Source organism: Saprolegnia parasitica (assembly GCF_000151545.1).
Source record: "Saprolegnia parasitica CBS 223.65 unplaced genomic scaffold supercont2.35, whole genome shotgun sequence".
Lineage (NCBI taxonomy): Eukaryota > Oomycota > Saprolegniomycetes > Saprolegniales > Saprolegniaceae > Saprolegnia > Saprolegnia parasitica.
The window spans coordinates 278542-293756 of record NW_012156429.1 but is presented as its reverse complement, the minus strand read 5'-3'; the positions used below and the strand labels follow the sequence as shown (position 1 = coordinate 293756).

The window sequence follows — 15215 nt, the reverse complement described above, 5'->3', positions numbered from 1 at the left end:
TTTTTGGACCGACGCAGCGAAAACTTGCTCGAGAGCGACTCGCGGATCGAGAACGACTCCCGGGACACCGACTCGCGCGACGTGTCTTCCGACGCCATCGACGAGTTGTGCGTCAGCGCCATCGACTCGCGCCCAATCGCGATCGACTCGCGGTCCGCACCCGACGACGACCGCGTCCGGCGCTTGTAGACGCACGTGTCTTGGTCGACGCGGATGCCCCACTGCAGGTAGTCGGTGTTGGTCGCGGCTTCGAGGAATTCGTTGAGCTTCTGGATACGCTCCTGGATGATGCGATCCGTAAAGTTGCCAAAGAGCTGCTTGTTCGGGAGGTCCGGGATGTCCTTGCGGCGGTACCCGTTCTTGGTCTGCAGCGTTGTCGCGAGGTTCCGGAACGTCGAGTACCGGTGCCACACAAAGAGCGTGCCACGGCTGTTGGTCTCGATCTGGAGCTTGTACTCGACAAACTGACGGCCTTCGCGGAAGGTAATGCGGCTGTCGACCACCTTGGCGCTAATGAGAGACACTTCCTGGGCGCGGACGAGCTTGCTCTGGAGCGTGAGCACTTGGTGCTTAAGGCGCTCGTTCTCACGAAGAAGCTCCGCGTCGGCGTGCTCGGCCACGTATGCGGCCATCTTGGCACGAAGCGACTCGTTCTCGGCTTGAATGACGCGGTTGTGTGTCAGAGCGGCCATCGCTGCCTTTTGCGCTTCGACGGCCGCGGCCTCAGCCTCGGCCACGCGTGCCGCCGCCGACGTCAGGATGCTCTGCGACGATGCCGAGAGGCGGTCGCCGTCGTCGGAACTCGTGTCTACCGGTTCGTCGTCGACGTTGCTCGAGGTCCGGGTCTTGTCTTCCTCCATGATCTTGATCTCGGCCGCGCGCGTTGCCTTGTTTGCAGCTTGCACCTTGACTTCGGCAGCCTCGGCAGCGGCCTTGGCCTTCTGAAAGGCGACTTGACGCGCGAGCTCTGCAGCCTTGCGCGCGCGCTCGGCTTCGACGATGACTGCAAAGCGCTTGCGCGCCTGCATTCCGCGGACGCGCGTCTGGAGGCGGATCGTACCACGCTGCATGCGGCGGTACGCCTTCTGGGCCACGTGCATGCGGTACAGCGTCTGGACGCGGATCGCAGTCTGGCGCTTGGCGACGAAGCGCTTCCGGAGCACATATCCGCGCATGTGTGCTTGGATACGCGTGGCGTACTGACGCAAGACGACCGCGCGCTGGTCTTCGAGATGCTGCAAGAGGCCAGACGAGAAGTAGACCTTGGTCCGCCCGATCGCGAAGCGGGCGTTCCGAGACGAGGACTCGGAGATGCCGAGGATCTCGAGGAGGCCGTGCACCATGGCCTCGGGCGGCGCCGTCCGGAGCTTGGACGGGCAAATGATCGCAAAGCGGGAGGTAAACTCCTTGAGCGAGAGGCGGTTCGGGAACGCGGCGCGACTGATGCGGATCGCGGCAATGACACCCGCACACCGGAGCTGGTCCACGACCATGTGCCGATCAAACTCGGTCGCACTCTTGTTGGCGTTGGGCTTGATGCAGCGGACGTACTGCGTCGACGTCTTGGCGATCTGGTCCATGAGCTCGCCGAGCTGCTTCCGGAACGAACCCGCGATCGTGTTGCCGACGAGGAAGCCTTGGCGGCGCGACGGCGGCTTGGCGTTCTTGTCCTTCGAGACACCGCCCTTGGCGAGCTCGGGGAAGACGTCGCGGATGAACGACGACTGGCTCGACGCGAGGAGCTCCATGAGGTCGGCCGGGAGCGTGTCCTGTTTTTGTCGAGGAACTTGGTGCCGTCGTACGTCACGTCGCCGGCGTAGTGGAGGATCTTGAACTGCATCGGGTTGGTGCGGATCTTCTCATAGTTCTTGTGGTCCGCGAACGACTCGTTGACCTTGTTGACAAACATGCGGTCGTCGCCCTTGGGCTGGAGACCCGTCTCGTTGAGCATGTCGACGATGCCGAGCTTGCCTTCGATGAGGTCGAGGATCGGCTGGTTGTCCTCGAACGTCACCAAGTCCAACGGGATGCCCTCTTCGACGTACTCGGTCTGGACGGTCTTGAAGATGTCGCTGTTGAACTTTTGCTGCAGCTTCTCGTTGGCGTAGTTGATGCAGAGCTGCTCAAACCCGTTGTGGTCGAACGACTCGAAGCCAAAGATGTCGAGGAGACCAATGTGCGACGCGACGTTCTTGGTCGAGCAGATCGCGCGGTTGATGCGCCCGACGAGCCAGTCGAAGAGGCGCGAATAAATACCCTTGGCGAACGCGTCGCGGAGGTCAAAGGCCTGGTCGACCTTGAGCGGGATCGTAAACGTCTCGCCACGCGTCGTCATCGTGCGCTGGCAGAGCGTCTTGGTGAGCGCTTCTGGCGCCGTCTTGAGGAGCGCGGCGACGGCAGCGAGGTTCTCGGACGTCGACACCTGGCTGCTCTCAGCGTTGACCGCCGTGAACTCAACCTCGCCGAGGTTCAAGATGGCCGAGACGATCTCAAAGATACCGTGCTGCTCGCGGTCGTCGATCCCGATCGTGTCCATGGCATCCTTCGTCTCTTGGAGAAAGACCGAGTCGTCCGTGTTGTCGACGCGCGAGCCAGCGCCGACCTTGACAAAGTTGTAGTCGGCGACGTTACCCTCGAGGAAGAGCGACTTCTTGAGCTCCGACGCGAGCGAAAACACTTGGTAGAAAATGTGGTAGTTGCGCTCGCCCTGGGTCTGGCCGACGACGCGGCTCTTCTCGAGCAAGTACGTCTCGCAGCGCGCGCCAATGAGGTACCCGCTCGCGTCAAACTGCAGCTGCGCAAACTTGCCGAAGCGCGAACTGTTGTCGTTGCGCTTGGTCTTGGCATTACCGAAGGCTTCGAGGAGCGGGTTGGACTTGAGGACCTGGTCAATGACGGTCGAGCCCTTCTCGCCGCCGCCGGACACGGACGCCAAGTGGTGCATCATGATCTTGACCGTCTCCGTCTTGCCAGCACCGGACTCGCCGCTCACGAGGATACTCTGCTCGATGCGGTGCTTGCGCATGTCGAGGTACGAGGTGGCCGAGAGCGCGAACGGGTGCGGCCCAAGCTCTGCGCGCGGCTGGTCCAGGTACTTTTGGTAGAGATCCTATGGAACGGCGATGAGCAAGGTTGATGACCACCGAGTGTGATGCTGCGTACCTCGCCATAGAGGTCGAGCCATTTGTACGGGTTGACTGCAATGCAGATCTGGCCCGTGTACGTATACGGCGTGCTCTGCGCGTGGCGCAGCTGGAGGTTCTTCAAGACCGCCGGCTCGTGCAAATGGTTAAGCGTGCACATGTCCTCGACGCCGAGCTTCTCAAAGGTGTTGCAGATGGGCATCGCGGTGGCCGAGACCTCGCCCGCGAGCTTGGCGATCTCGCGCACGTCAAAGGTCTTGACAACGCCGTCTTCGGGGTCGTAGTCGTCGCCGTCGGCGATGAGGCGCACGGTGACCGTCGTCTCGGTCGGCTTCTCGATGACCTGGGCCTTCTTCCAGACCTCGTTGTCATGGGGCACCCAGACGAGCGCGCCCATGGACTGCTCACCGAAGGTCGACATCGATGCTGCGTCGACTGGCTTGATCCCAAGCTGCAATATGCAAGAATGAGACGAACTCCGGGACGCAGATCAGCCGGGCGCGACGTGGTTCGTGCTGCAGTCAGTAACAGCGGCGTCTGATTGGCTCGCTTCTTTCCTAATTGCCTTAGAAAAGTCCATTGCACCCGATGGCCCCAGCTGTATCGTGGGTAACACCGTGCGTAATGCACTTGTATGTGCGAATTCGGAGCCAAGCTTCCTTTTCCGAGCCAGGATGTCGACGATATTTTAAACTATTTTCGTGGCCGCAACTATTAAAATACAGTCCTCGACGTATCATTTAATACGATCGACCGACATCGTTTTATAAAAAATACGTGCCCGCAAAAGATATTAATTATTCATTGGCGGATACGTCTCGGGAACGAAATTTGCAGCGGGAGATGGCGCATGTCGCGCGGCCGCAGCTGCACGTCGACGACAGCGTCATGGAGGTTGCTTGGCAGCTCCCGCATGAGGTCGATGGATGGTCCAGGTTGATGGCCCAGGAAGATGCTGCATGTGCTGGCTTCCGTTTGAATCATGTAATGGCGACGCGAGAGTGGCATGCCAGCCTGTCACAAGCGCGGTACCAGGTACTCGGGAAAGACGGCCGAGGCCGTCGACTCGTAGCTCCCACTCGAGCGTCCGCTGACCAGGCGATGCATGGTACGCTGCGTTGTCTTTGGCCCATGCGCGCAATATGGTCGAGGACATGGACGGCGACGAGGCTGCGTTGGTCACATACCGCTCGCTTGCCTTTGCTGCGGCATGTGCAGCGTGGCGTGGGCGTGAGAGTGCGGTTCGCATCGCCATGCTCCGTACACACGATGATGTCGACGGTCGCTACAACTATCAGTCGCGCCTTGCCAGGGTGCAAGTGGTGCAAGTTGCTAGTGGCCGCAACGCTCCCACCGGCCACACACGTGCTTTTGCAGCGCTCGCCTCTTGGGCGCGATCGCTACCCTCTCGGGCCCTCGATGCGGCCGCTCCAAGACGCGGCAACGTATAGCGCGTGCAAAATGAGCTTGGTGCACCAATACGAGTTTGGTAGTCTCGAGCATCGCGCTCGAGCTCATCGCATTCGCCGACGCTCTACTGTACCATGCCTGGCGCCACTTGAAAGGCAGTCGACTTTTTGGCTTGGAGGTTGGTGCACCTGCGTTTGCAACTCGAGGCCGCAGCGTGATCCGCTTGCGAGTCCGTGATCCATGGATGGCGTTTCCGTGGCCCTTGGAGGAGCAGGTCGTACTCAGGACCCCTGAGTACTCGTACCATCGTGCTCGGAGGGGAATATTCATGTATGATCCACCCCTGGTCGTACTTGAATCGTTGTCCAGAGGCTTTGACGTAGGTGATTCCACTCCCGGACGCTACGCTTGGTACACACTGGCACCGGACCTCCTCAGGCTCGACCTGACATTCGAGCACCAATGTGGCTACGAGATAGAGCGCTGCGTCCATGCGTCACGACCATGGTCACGACTAACATGCATGCGTGTATGTACATTCGTTCGCCATGAGCCGCGAGACGATGCACCCTTCCTCCCGACCCTTACCCACTGAGGTCGCCAGCAACGACGGCTACCACGCATGGGTTCTTCGCATGGGCTCTTCGCGTGGTCTCTTCGCGTGGTCTCTTCGCATGGCCTCTTCGCCTGGGCTCCTTGCATGAGCTCATCCCATGCCCTCCACGTATGGCCTCCTCGCGTGGCGTCGTGGCGTCGCCAACCTCGGCGCCAGTGCTTGGTCGAGCAAAACGCAAATGGCGGCAAGTGACAAAACCTCTGGGAATGCGTGGGATATCAAGTATAAGAGGTTCCCAAGCCGTTTGTGTGGTGCGAGCTCATTCCGGAATTGGCATCGGAAGGATGAGCACGACGCAGTTCTCGTACTCGTCTGCGCGCCTGCGCCGGGTCGAGTACCTCCAGTTCGGGGTCTTCTCGCCCGAGGAGGTCCGCGCCATGAGCGTGACCAAGCAGATCAAGGTCAACGACCGCATCATCCCCGATGGCATCACGCGGCCCGAGACCTTTATCAATGGCCAGCCGGTCATTGGTGGCATCGGCGACCCGCGCATGGGCACGTGCGACTTCCGCGCGCGCTGCAAGACGTGCGACTGCACGTACAGCGGCAGTGGCGCCAAGGTCAACGACTGCCCGGGCCACTTTGGCCACATTGAGCTCGCGCGGCCCATGTTCCACGTGGGCTTTATCAAGGTCTGCAAGCAGATTCTGAGCTGCATCTGCTTCCACTGCTCGAAAGTGCTCAGCGACGAGCGCGACCACCGCTTCCGCGCAGCCATGCGCATCAAGAACGGCCAGCGCCGCCTCAAGGCTGTCTATGAGATTTGCAAGAACAAGTCCATGTGCGAGTACGGCGAGGAAGAGGACATGAAGAAGATGCGCGACGACCTCAACATTGGTCTTCAGGGCGGTCTCCAGAACGAGCATGCGCCCAAGGAAGGCGGCCACGGCGGCTGCGGTGGTCTCCAGCCCAAGTACCGCCAGGTCGGCATCAACCTCCAAGTCGAGTTTCCCGAGCAGATGGAAGACGTGCCGGGGTCGGGCGACCGCAAACAGAACCTTCCGGCTGCCAAGGTGCTCTCGATCTTCAAGAACATCACGGACGAAGGCTGCATCGCGCTCGGCTTTGACCCGAAGTGGGCCCGTCCTGACTGGCTCGTCCTCACGGTCATCCCCGTGCCGCCGCCGCATGTGCGCCCGTCCGTCGCCATTGACGGCCAAGCGCGTGGTGAAGATGATCTGACGCACAACTTGGCGTCCATCGTCAAGGCCAACCTCGCGCTGCTCAACTGCGTCAAGAAGGGCGAGCCGTCGCACATTATCTCGCAGTTTGAGCAGCTGCTGCAGTTCAACCTCTCGACGTTTGTCAACAACGAGCAGCCGGGGCTGCCCCAAGCGCAGCAGAAGAGCGGGAAGCCGCTCAAGACAATGCGCCAGCGCCTCCGCGGCAAAGAAGGGCGCATTCGCGGCAACCTCATGGGGAAGCGCGTCGACTTTTCGGCGCGTACGGTCATCACGGCCGACCCCAACTTGGCGATTGACCAAGTCGGCGTGCCTCGCTCGATCGCGATGAACTTGACCGTGCCCGAGCGCGTGACGCCGTTCAACATGAAGCTCATGCACGAGCTCATCGCCAAGGGCCCGCTCGAGCACCCGGGTGCCAAGTACATCATCCGCGAGGACGGCAACCGCATCGATTTGCGCTACATCAAGAGCAAGAGCGACCTCGCGCTCAAGTGCGGCTGGATCGTCGAGCGCCATCTTCGCGACGACGACTACGTGCTCTTCAACCGGCAGCCGAGTCTCCACAAGATGAGTATCATGGCGCACCGCGTCAAGGTGCTCGACTGGTCGACGTTCCGGCTCAACATTTCGGTCACGACGCCGTACAACGCCGATTTCGATGGCGATGAGATGAACTTGCATGTGCCCCAGGTGCGTCCCTCGTATCCTCCTCGTTCTGGTGGCGCTCATGATGGATCATGCTGCGCAGAGCATGACGGCCCGCGCCGAGGCGCAGGAGCTCATGATTGTGCACAAGAACATCATTACGCCGCAGCGCAACTCGCCGGTCATGGGTATCGTGCAGGACTCGCTCCTCGGCGTGCAAAAGTTCACCAAGCGCAACATCTTCATCGAGAAGGATCTCGTCATGAACCTCCTCATGTGGGTCGGCACGTGGGACGGCCGCGTCCCGACGCCGGCGATTCTGATCCCCAACAAGAAGCACGTGGGCCAGTACCGCCCGCTCTGGACGGGCAAGCAGATGTTTTCGACCATCTGCCCCAACATCAACTTTATTGCGGTCTGCTCGACGCACCAATCGGACTCGAACAAGCGCGACTACGACCTGCCGTTCCACCGCAAGGTGAGTCCGCGCGACACGCACGTGATTGTCCAGAACGGCGAGCTCCTCGCCGGTATCATTGACAAGAAGAACATTGGTACGGGCGCCGGCGGCCTCATCCACAACACGGTGCTCGAGCTCGGCCACGACGAGGCCAAGCGGTTCCTCGGTGCGACCCAGCGTCTCGTCAACTGCTGGCTCGTCGCGCACTCGTTCACGGTCGGCATTTGCGACACGATCGCCGACGTCAAGACGCTCAAGCAGATTGTCGACATTATCACGAACGCTCAGTCCAAGTGTCGGACCTCGTGCTCTCGGGGCAAAAAGGCAACCTCGAGCTCCAGCCCGGCCGTACGATGATTGAGACGTTTGAGCAGTTTGTCAACAAGGTGCTCAACTCGGCGCGTGATCAGTCGGGTCGCGAGGCCCAGGACTCGCTCGACGAGACCAACAACATCAAGGCGACCGTCACGTCGGGCTCCAAGGGCTCGTACCTCAACATTTCGCAGATTATCGCGTGCGTCGGGCAGCAAAACGTCGAAGGCAAGCGCATTCCGTACGGCTTCAACCACCGCACGTTGCCGCACTACGGCAAGGACGACCTGGGGTACGTCCTACGATGTGTTGGAGATGTGTAGCTGATGCGATGTAGGCCCGAGTCGCGGGGCTTTGTCGAAAACTCGTACCTCAAGGGCCTCACGCCCCAAGAGTTTTTCTTCCACGCGATGGGTGGTCGCGAAGGTCTCATTGATACGGCCGTCAAGACGGCCGAGACGGGGTATATCCAGCGTCGTCTCGTCAAGGCGATGGAGAGCGTCATGTCGCGCTACGACGGCACGGTGCGCAACTCGCAGGGCGAGATCATCCAGTTCCTCTACGGCGAGGACGGCATGGACGCGGTGTGGGTCGAGAAGCAGTCGTTTGACGCGCATAAGCTGCCGCCGGGCCAGTTCAACGCCAAGTACCAGCTCAAGCCGGAGGACCCGCTTTTGGGCTGCGTGCCGCACTGCCCGGAAGAGCTCTACATGGACCCGCTCATCATCTCGGACATCCAGACCAACCCGCACACGCAGCAGCTGTTGCGGGAAGAGTACGCGCAGCTCGGCGTCGACCGGGCCAAGCTGCGACTCATTTTGGCGTCGCGTGGGCCGGGCCAAGAGTCGGACAACGTGGTGCAAGTGCCCGTCAACATCAAGCGCCTCGTGCAAAACGCGCAGCAGCTCTTTAGCATTTCGACGCTGCAGCCGAGCACGCTGCACCCGCGCCACATCATTGAGGGCGTCCGCGAGCTCTGCTCGTCGATCGTGGTCGTCAAGGGCGACGATCCGCTGAGCATGGAAGCTCAAGAGAACGCGACGCTGCTGTTTCAGATTCTCGTGCGCTCGACGCTCGCGGTCAAGCGTGTGCTCCTCGAGTTCCGCCTCAACGACTCGGCGTTCGAGTGGCTCATGGGCGAGATCCAGAGCAAGTTTCTCGCGTCGCTCGTCGCGGCCGGCGAGATGGCGGGTGTCGTCGCCGCGCAGTCGATTGGCGAGCCCGCGACGCAGATGACGCTCAACACGTTCCACTACGCCGGTGTGTCGGCGAAGAACGTGACGCTCGGTGTGCCGCGCCTCAAGGAAATCATCAACATTGCCAAGGACGTCAAGACGCCGTCGATCCAGATCTACCTCAGCGGCGACTACCAGGAGGACGCTGAGAAGGCCAAGTCGCTCCAGGCGCTGCTCGAGTACACTACGCTCATGGACGTGACGGCCAACACGGCCATCTACTACGACCCGGACCCGACGTCGACGGTCGTCGAGGAAGACCAGGAGTTTGTCGCGAGCTACTATGACGTGATTGACGAGGACACGCCGATCGCGCGCTCGCCGTGGCTGCTCCGTATCGAGCTCAACCGCAAGATGATGGCGGACAAGAACCTCGAGATGAAGGAGATTGCGGCGCAGATCGAGTCCGAGTACGGCCAGGATCTGAGCTGCATCTACACGGATGATAACGCCGACAAGCTTGTGCTGCGCATCCGCATCATGAGCGACGACGAAGACAAGCTGCAGCGGTCGGGCGACTCGAGCGTCGGCCAGGAAGACGACACGTTCCTTAAGCGCGTCGAGCACAACATGCTGACGCAAATGAAGCTCCGCGGTGTGCCCAAGATCAAGAAGGTGTTTATGCGCGAGAACCAAATGACCAAGTGGGACGAAGAGAAGGGCTTTGTCATGAAGAAGGAGTGGATCCTCGATACGGACGGCACGAACCTCCTCGATGTGATTTGCTTTGAGAACATTGACGCGACGCGCACCATCTCGAACGACATTGTCGAGATCATCGAGGTCCTCGGTATCGAGGCCGTGCGCCGCGCGCTCCTCAACGAAATCCGCGCCGTCATTTCGTTCGATGGCGCGTACGTCAACTACCGCCATCTGGCGTGCCTCGCCGACGTCATGACGTTCCGCGGCCACCTCATGGCCGTGACGCGCCACGGTATCAACCGCGTCGACTCGGGCCCGCTCGTGCGCTGCTCGTTTGAGGAAACGGTCGAGATTCTCATGGACGCGGCCATGTTCAGTCAAGGCGACGAGCTCGCGGGCGTGACGGAGAACATCATGCTCGGCCAGCTCGCGCACCTCGGCACGGGCGTGATGGACCTCATCTTGGATGCCAAGAAGCTCGCGGACGCGATCGAGTACGACGCGTCGGAGATGCAGCAGGTCATGCACGGCTTTGCGAAGGAGTGGACGACGCCGGACGTCAACACGCCCATGATGACGCCGTGGGGACAGACGCCCATGTACGGCACGCCCGGCTACAACACGCCCGGCTTCCAGACGCCCGGCAGCGTCGCGGGGTCCCCGTCGGCGAGCCCCATGGGTGCGTTCTCGCCGTTCGCGCCGTTCTCGCCGTCCAACCCGAGCTCGCCGGGCTACATGGCCAGCCCTGCGTATGTGCCCAACAGTCCCGGCCTCAACCCGACGTCGCCCAACTACAGTCCGACGTCGCCGGCGTACTCGCCGACCTCGCCAGCCTACTCGCCCACGTCGCCTGCGTATTCGCCCACGTCGCCTGCGTACTCGCCGACCTCGCCAGCGTATTCGCCGACCTCGCCAGCGTATTCGCCCACGTCGCCAGCTTACTCGCCCACATCGCCGGCGTATAGTCCGACGTCGCCAGCGTATAGCCCGACGTCGCCTGCTTACAGCCCAACGTCGCCTGCCTACAGCCCAACGTCGCCCGCCTACTCGCCGACGTCGCCTGCGTATTCGCCGACCTCCCCGGCGTACTCGCCCACGTCGCCTGCGTACAGCCCGACGTCGCCAGCGTACTCGCCGACCTCGCCAGCGTACTCGCCCACGTCGCCGGCGTATTCGCCCGCGTCGCCCGAGTATAACCCGACCGAAGGCTACAACCCGACGGACCCCAAGTACAGTCCGACCGAGGATTGAGCGTAGAGAGAGGTCTTCGCGATGAATAAGTGTGTAATATTGGATGATGATATTCACGTTGTGTGCCTTGACTCAATCGATGAAATGGACTTACTATAGTTGGTCGAACGAACTAGGTCACAAAATACCTAACCACAACCACCAGATGAGCAAATCGAGGATCGAGGCGCGCGGCGCGTACGTGCGCAGCTTGGTATTGTGGCCCGGAACGTTGAGCATCTTGTGGTACTCAAACTTGAACGCGTTCGGGTCTGTGTTCTACGCGTCAAAACAAATAAAACCTAACCCTTGTTCACTGTGTACCTTGATGCGCGTGTACGTGGTCTCGCTGAGGTGGATGCGGCCGGGGACGCCAGAGCTCTCGAGACTCTGCGCAATGGCGACCGTCTCGCCAAAGAGGTGGTAGCGAGGGTCCTTGATGCCCACGACGCCGGCGACGACGCGTCCCGAGTGCACGCCGATACGAATGTTGAGGTTCGGGTTGGACGAGTTGCGCCGCAGCACGGGCAGTGTGTTGAGCATGTCGAGACCTGGACACACAAGTTGCACACGTTAGTCAAGGAAGAGAAACGTACCCGCTTTGAGGATCATGATGGCGTCGTTCGTGGTGACGAGGGGGCAACCGCCGACGACAAAGTATGCGTCGCCGATGATCTCGACCTTGTACAGATCGCGCTTCTCCGAGATCGTGTCGAAGCGCGTGTACATGTCGTTGAGAAATTGCACGAGCTACTCGTCCGTGGATCGCTGCGACGAAACATTTTGTTAAAGTACCTCCATGGCCGACACGCGGGACGAATACGCGGTGAAGTTGACCATGTCGGTGAAGAGGATCGTAACGTTCTCGAACGTCTCGGCGATCTACGCCCGATCGATGAAAATGGATGAAAATGCTTGAAAATAATGAAAAGCAGCGTCCTGTACCGTCACTTCGGGGCTGGCTTTGAGCTGGTTGACGATGCTCTCGGGCAGGAGATTCCGAAGCAATTTATCGACACGGTTCTGCTCTTCTAACAGTTTGGCTTGCTGTGCGTTGAGCACGAGATCGCGAAAGTGGTTGACGCGCTCTTTGAATTCGCACGTAAAGACGACCCAGATCTGCGGCACGAAGAAGATGATGACGTAGAACGCGTTGCGGAGGCAGAGGAGGAGCATGTCCCGCGACGACTCGGTCGTTGTTTGGCCTGGAACGATGGCGCTGCTGAGCGCAATGTTGGAGATGAGGTACATGATGAGAATGACGAGCGCGGCCATGAACCGAAACACGAATGCGAGCATGCTAAAGTGACACTGGTACAAGACGAGCGTCGAGATGTAGGCGTAGCCGCGCGATTGCATCGCAATGAGCTCCGTATTCCAGAATGCCGAAATGAGCAACAGGACGCACACCGAGCTGAGCTGGCGGTACTTGAGAAACGTCTCGGTGAACGTAAAGAGGAGAAAGCACGTGCAGACCGGTATCGTGCAGCAAATATTGATGATGAAGAGGATGTTGGCGGCCTGGAACTGCCGACCATTGAGGAGCGCGACGCTCGAGTACATGGCCTGTACGGGCTTGACGAGAATGCACAAGAGGATGGACGCGCGGAAGAAGCGCATCCAGCGCTTCTCGTTCTCCTTGCGGTACATGAGCTCGAGCGTGTTGTCCGTGTTGATGTAGAAGAAGACGTTGCGCTTCGTCATGTCGGCTGGCAGCTCCATGAGCGCGGTTGCATCCGTCATCGTCGGCGCCGCGACCTTTTCTGTCGTGTAAAAGGCCGCTGTCGATTCGCGCAACGTGTTTTGCTTGTGCTCCGAGACCAAGTCTTTGGCGGCGGACGGCGACATGAGCATCGAGCTCGACGACGATTTCTTCCGCAGCAGCTTCATAAAGGCGGTCCGACCTTCGACTTCGGCTGGTGGCGCCCCGTACCCAATCTACATACAGAATTAGGATGGAACAGCGCTATGGGTCGAGCAGTGTACAGCGTTTAGGGTCCGTTTGGATAGATCGGGGATGTTGCCACCACTGCCACGGACCGACGCGGGGTCGCGAGGGGCGACAGCACCCGGCTTGGCCACGATGAGAGAGGGTGGATTCGCGATGGCAACCGTGGGTGCGACAATCATCACGGGCTGCGCTTGCCGGGGCACGCCGATTTGGTGGCCGCGGAGAAAGAACGTTTGCATGTCGCCGCGGCCTTTGACGGGAATCGTGCCCCGGTGCTCCGTCACGTACGCGTGCTTGATCGCGTCGTGCGTCGCCTCGGTGAGCTGGATGTGCCCCGGCAAGTTGGTGCTCTCCATGCGCGACGAGACGTTGACCGTGTCGCCAAAGAGCTACGCGATCATGATCGATTGTTGATACATTGAAAGGTCACCTTGAAGCGCGGGTTGCGGATGCCGACGACGCCGGCCATGAGAATGCCCGTGTTGATGCCGATGCGAATGTTGATGTCGCCAATGTTCTTGGCCCACTTGAACGTCTTGCGGATGTGCGCGCGGAGGTCGGGCATGGCTGCAATCATATCGAGCGCGAGGTTGGCGATCAAGATCGCGTGGTTGGTCATGCGGTCCGGACACCCGCCCGAGACCATGTAGACGGCGCCGATCGTCTCGATCTTGTGCACCGAGTGGTAGTCGACGAGCACGTCAAACTTGGAAAATATCGTGTTGAGAAGCTCGACGACTTGGTCCGGGTCGAGCTGGCCCGAGATCGTGTTGAAGTCGCAGACCTCGCAAAAGAGCACGGTCACGGACGCGTACTCGTCGGCAATGAGTTCTCGGCCGGCTTGGAGCTGGCTCACGACGGAGGCCGGTAGCATACTCCCGAGGAGCGACTTGGACCGGAGCTCTTCTTGCTCGAGCTAATGTGTGATTGCATGTCATCGCTTGGTGTACATGAAGTGTTGCTCCATGTACCTGGTGCTGCTGGGACAAGAGAATGGTCTCGCTCATGTAGCTCACGCGGATCGCAAACTCGCGCGATTGACTAGAGAAGCTATGAGGGTGCAACATGCCGCGAATCGTCTACCTCGGGTACGAGATGAGGGCGAAGAAGAGAAGCGCCCAGAGCCACTCGCGCTGGAACGTGTCGATCTTGTCCGAGGAGAGCACGCCGCCGTAGGCGAGCGCCGCGTACATGCCGAGGAGCAGCATGTTGAAGAGCGCGGCGTGAAGAAACCGGATCGGCGTAAAGCTGTAAAAGTACATGATGACGAGGCAGAGCCACGAGACGCCAAAGTCGAAGGTGAGGAGGTTGTAGACGACGGGGTAGAAGGCGAGCGCGATGTGCGAGACCCACGTCCAGAGCATGTGCACCTTGTACTGCGCGCGGTAGCCCGACCAGAGGTTGATTAGGAGCAGCGGGATGATGACCGCGAAGCGCAGCACGAGCGTGATGATGAAGGCCAGCTTGGCATTCGGGTTGTTGAAGCTCATGAGGTCGGTCGTAAACATGTTGCCGTAGCCTTCGATGAGGCTCAGGTAGTCGTAGATAACCGTGCCCGAGAGGAAGACGACCCACGCCCAGATGCCTCGGATGTGCAGCTTGTGCTGCAGCGTCGCGTAGTGCTGGGCGAAGAGCGACTCGACCTCGTGTATGACCGCGTTGGTCGAGAGCCGCATAAAGTACAGCGATAAAAAGTGCAGCGCGACGTCGTCCATGCTAAAGTCGTCGTCTTCGAAGAGCTTGCGCAGCTGCTTGAGCGCGGCCTCGCCACGCGGGTCTTCGGCGGCTAGCGTCCGCGCCGACGGCAGCCGCGTCGCCGAGGCCTTGGACTCCATATCCGCAGGAACACTGAGTCGAACCGTTTCGAGCCGAAACGAACCGACGCCATCTTTTAAAACGGAATGTTTATTTACATGGACAATATGTATAGAATGTTTATATTGTGCGCTTAAGCCTTTCTACGGAAAATAGTGTATGTGCTGCGGGCCAAAATGCCACCAGGTTTTTTTTCAAAACCCATATATATATGTCGTGAAAACTGGCCAACGGTGGCGTGTTAAATCGATAGAAAACAGTGTTCCCTTTGGAAATATCCTTTTTCTGGGTCCACAGGCATCCCAATTCGGCCTAGTTTGACCTACCGGATTAGAAACCGGAGTGTGTTCCGAGGAGCAGCGCTTTTTTCGTAACAGCAAATACGCAACCGCCGCCCGACGTCGATGGTAGGGCACCCGCGCACAAGCCACGGCTGCATCCATCTCACCTAGCGCACTAGGCGCAGCGCATCAAAGGCTCACCCTAGCGTCTGCGCACGACGCGAGCGTCCGTACCGCCGTCGATGGCGCATATGAAGCCTTGCGTCGTGACCCGACCAATGCCAAGCACAG

General features: G+C 60.0%; 4 protein-coding genes across 4 annotated transcripts in view; 1 reads left to right on the top strand and 3 right to left on the bottom strand.

Annotated features, from left to right (window-relative positions):
• SPRG_20561 (hypothetical protein) overlaps window positions 1-3564 on the bottom strand; it is a gene marked incomplete at both ends in the record, with an annotated part of 3783 nt that extends 219 nt beyond the window's left edge. The window contains 3 exons of the mRNA XM_012347403.1: window positions 10-1769; window positions 1808-3109; window positions 3163-3564. Of these exons, the coding sequence (XP_012202793.1) occupies window positions 10-1769; window positions 1808-3109; window positions 3163-3564 (3464 nt within the window). The remainder of the gene's footprint in view (window positions 1-9; window positions 1770-1807; window positions 3110-3162) is intronic.
• Window positions 3565-3944: 380 nt separating this feature from the next.
• Window positions 3945-4250, bottom strand: SPRG_08026 (hypothetical protein; the record flags this gene model as incomplete). Its single annotated transcript, XM_012347373.1, is given in 2 exon segments — window positions 3945-4157; window positions 4176-4250. 2 exon segments carry the CDS (start codon window positions 4248-4250, stop codon window positions 3945-3947), a joined length of 288 nt encoding a protein of 95 aa, XP_012202763.1.
• Window positions 4251-5453: 1203 nt separating this feature from the next.
• On the top strand, window positions 5454-10898 carry SPRG_08025 (hypothetical protein; the record flags this gene model as incomplete). Its single annotated transcript, XM_012347372.1, has 4 exons — window positions 5454-7043; window positions 7102-7806; window positions 7833-8062; window positions 8108-10898. 4 exons carry the CDS (start codon window positions 5454-5456, stop codon window positions 10896-10898), a joined length of 5316 nt encoding a protein of 1771 aa, XP_012202762.1.
• Window positions 10899-10913: 15 nt separating this feature from the next.
• SPRG_08024 (hypothetical protein) lies at window positions 10914-14679 on the bottom strand. Its single transcript, XM_012347371.1, has 10 exons — window positions 13912-14679; window positions 13800-13869; window positions 13259-13744; window positions 12864-13217; window positions 11823-12815; window positions 11673-11759; window positions 11474-11627; window positions 11202-11428; window positions 11080-11156; window positions 10914-11026 (listed from the first exon to the last, which is right to left on the bottom strand). Exons 1-10 carry the CDS (start codon window positions 14661-14663, stop codon window positions 11011-11013), a joined length of 3216 nt encoding a protein of 1071 aa, XP_012202761.1. The 5' UTR covers window positions 14664-14679; the 3' UTR covers window positions 10914-11010.
• Between the last annotated feature and the right edge of the window lie 536 nt (window positions 14680-15215).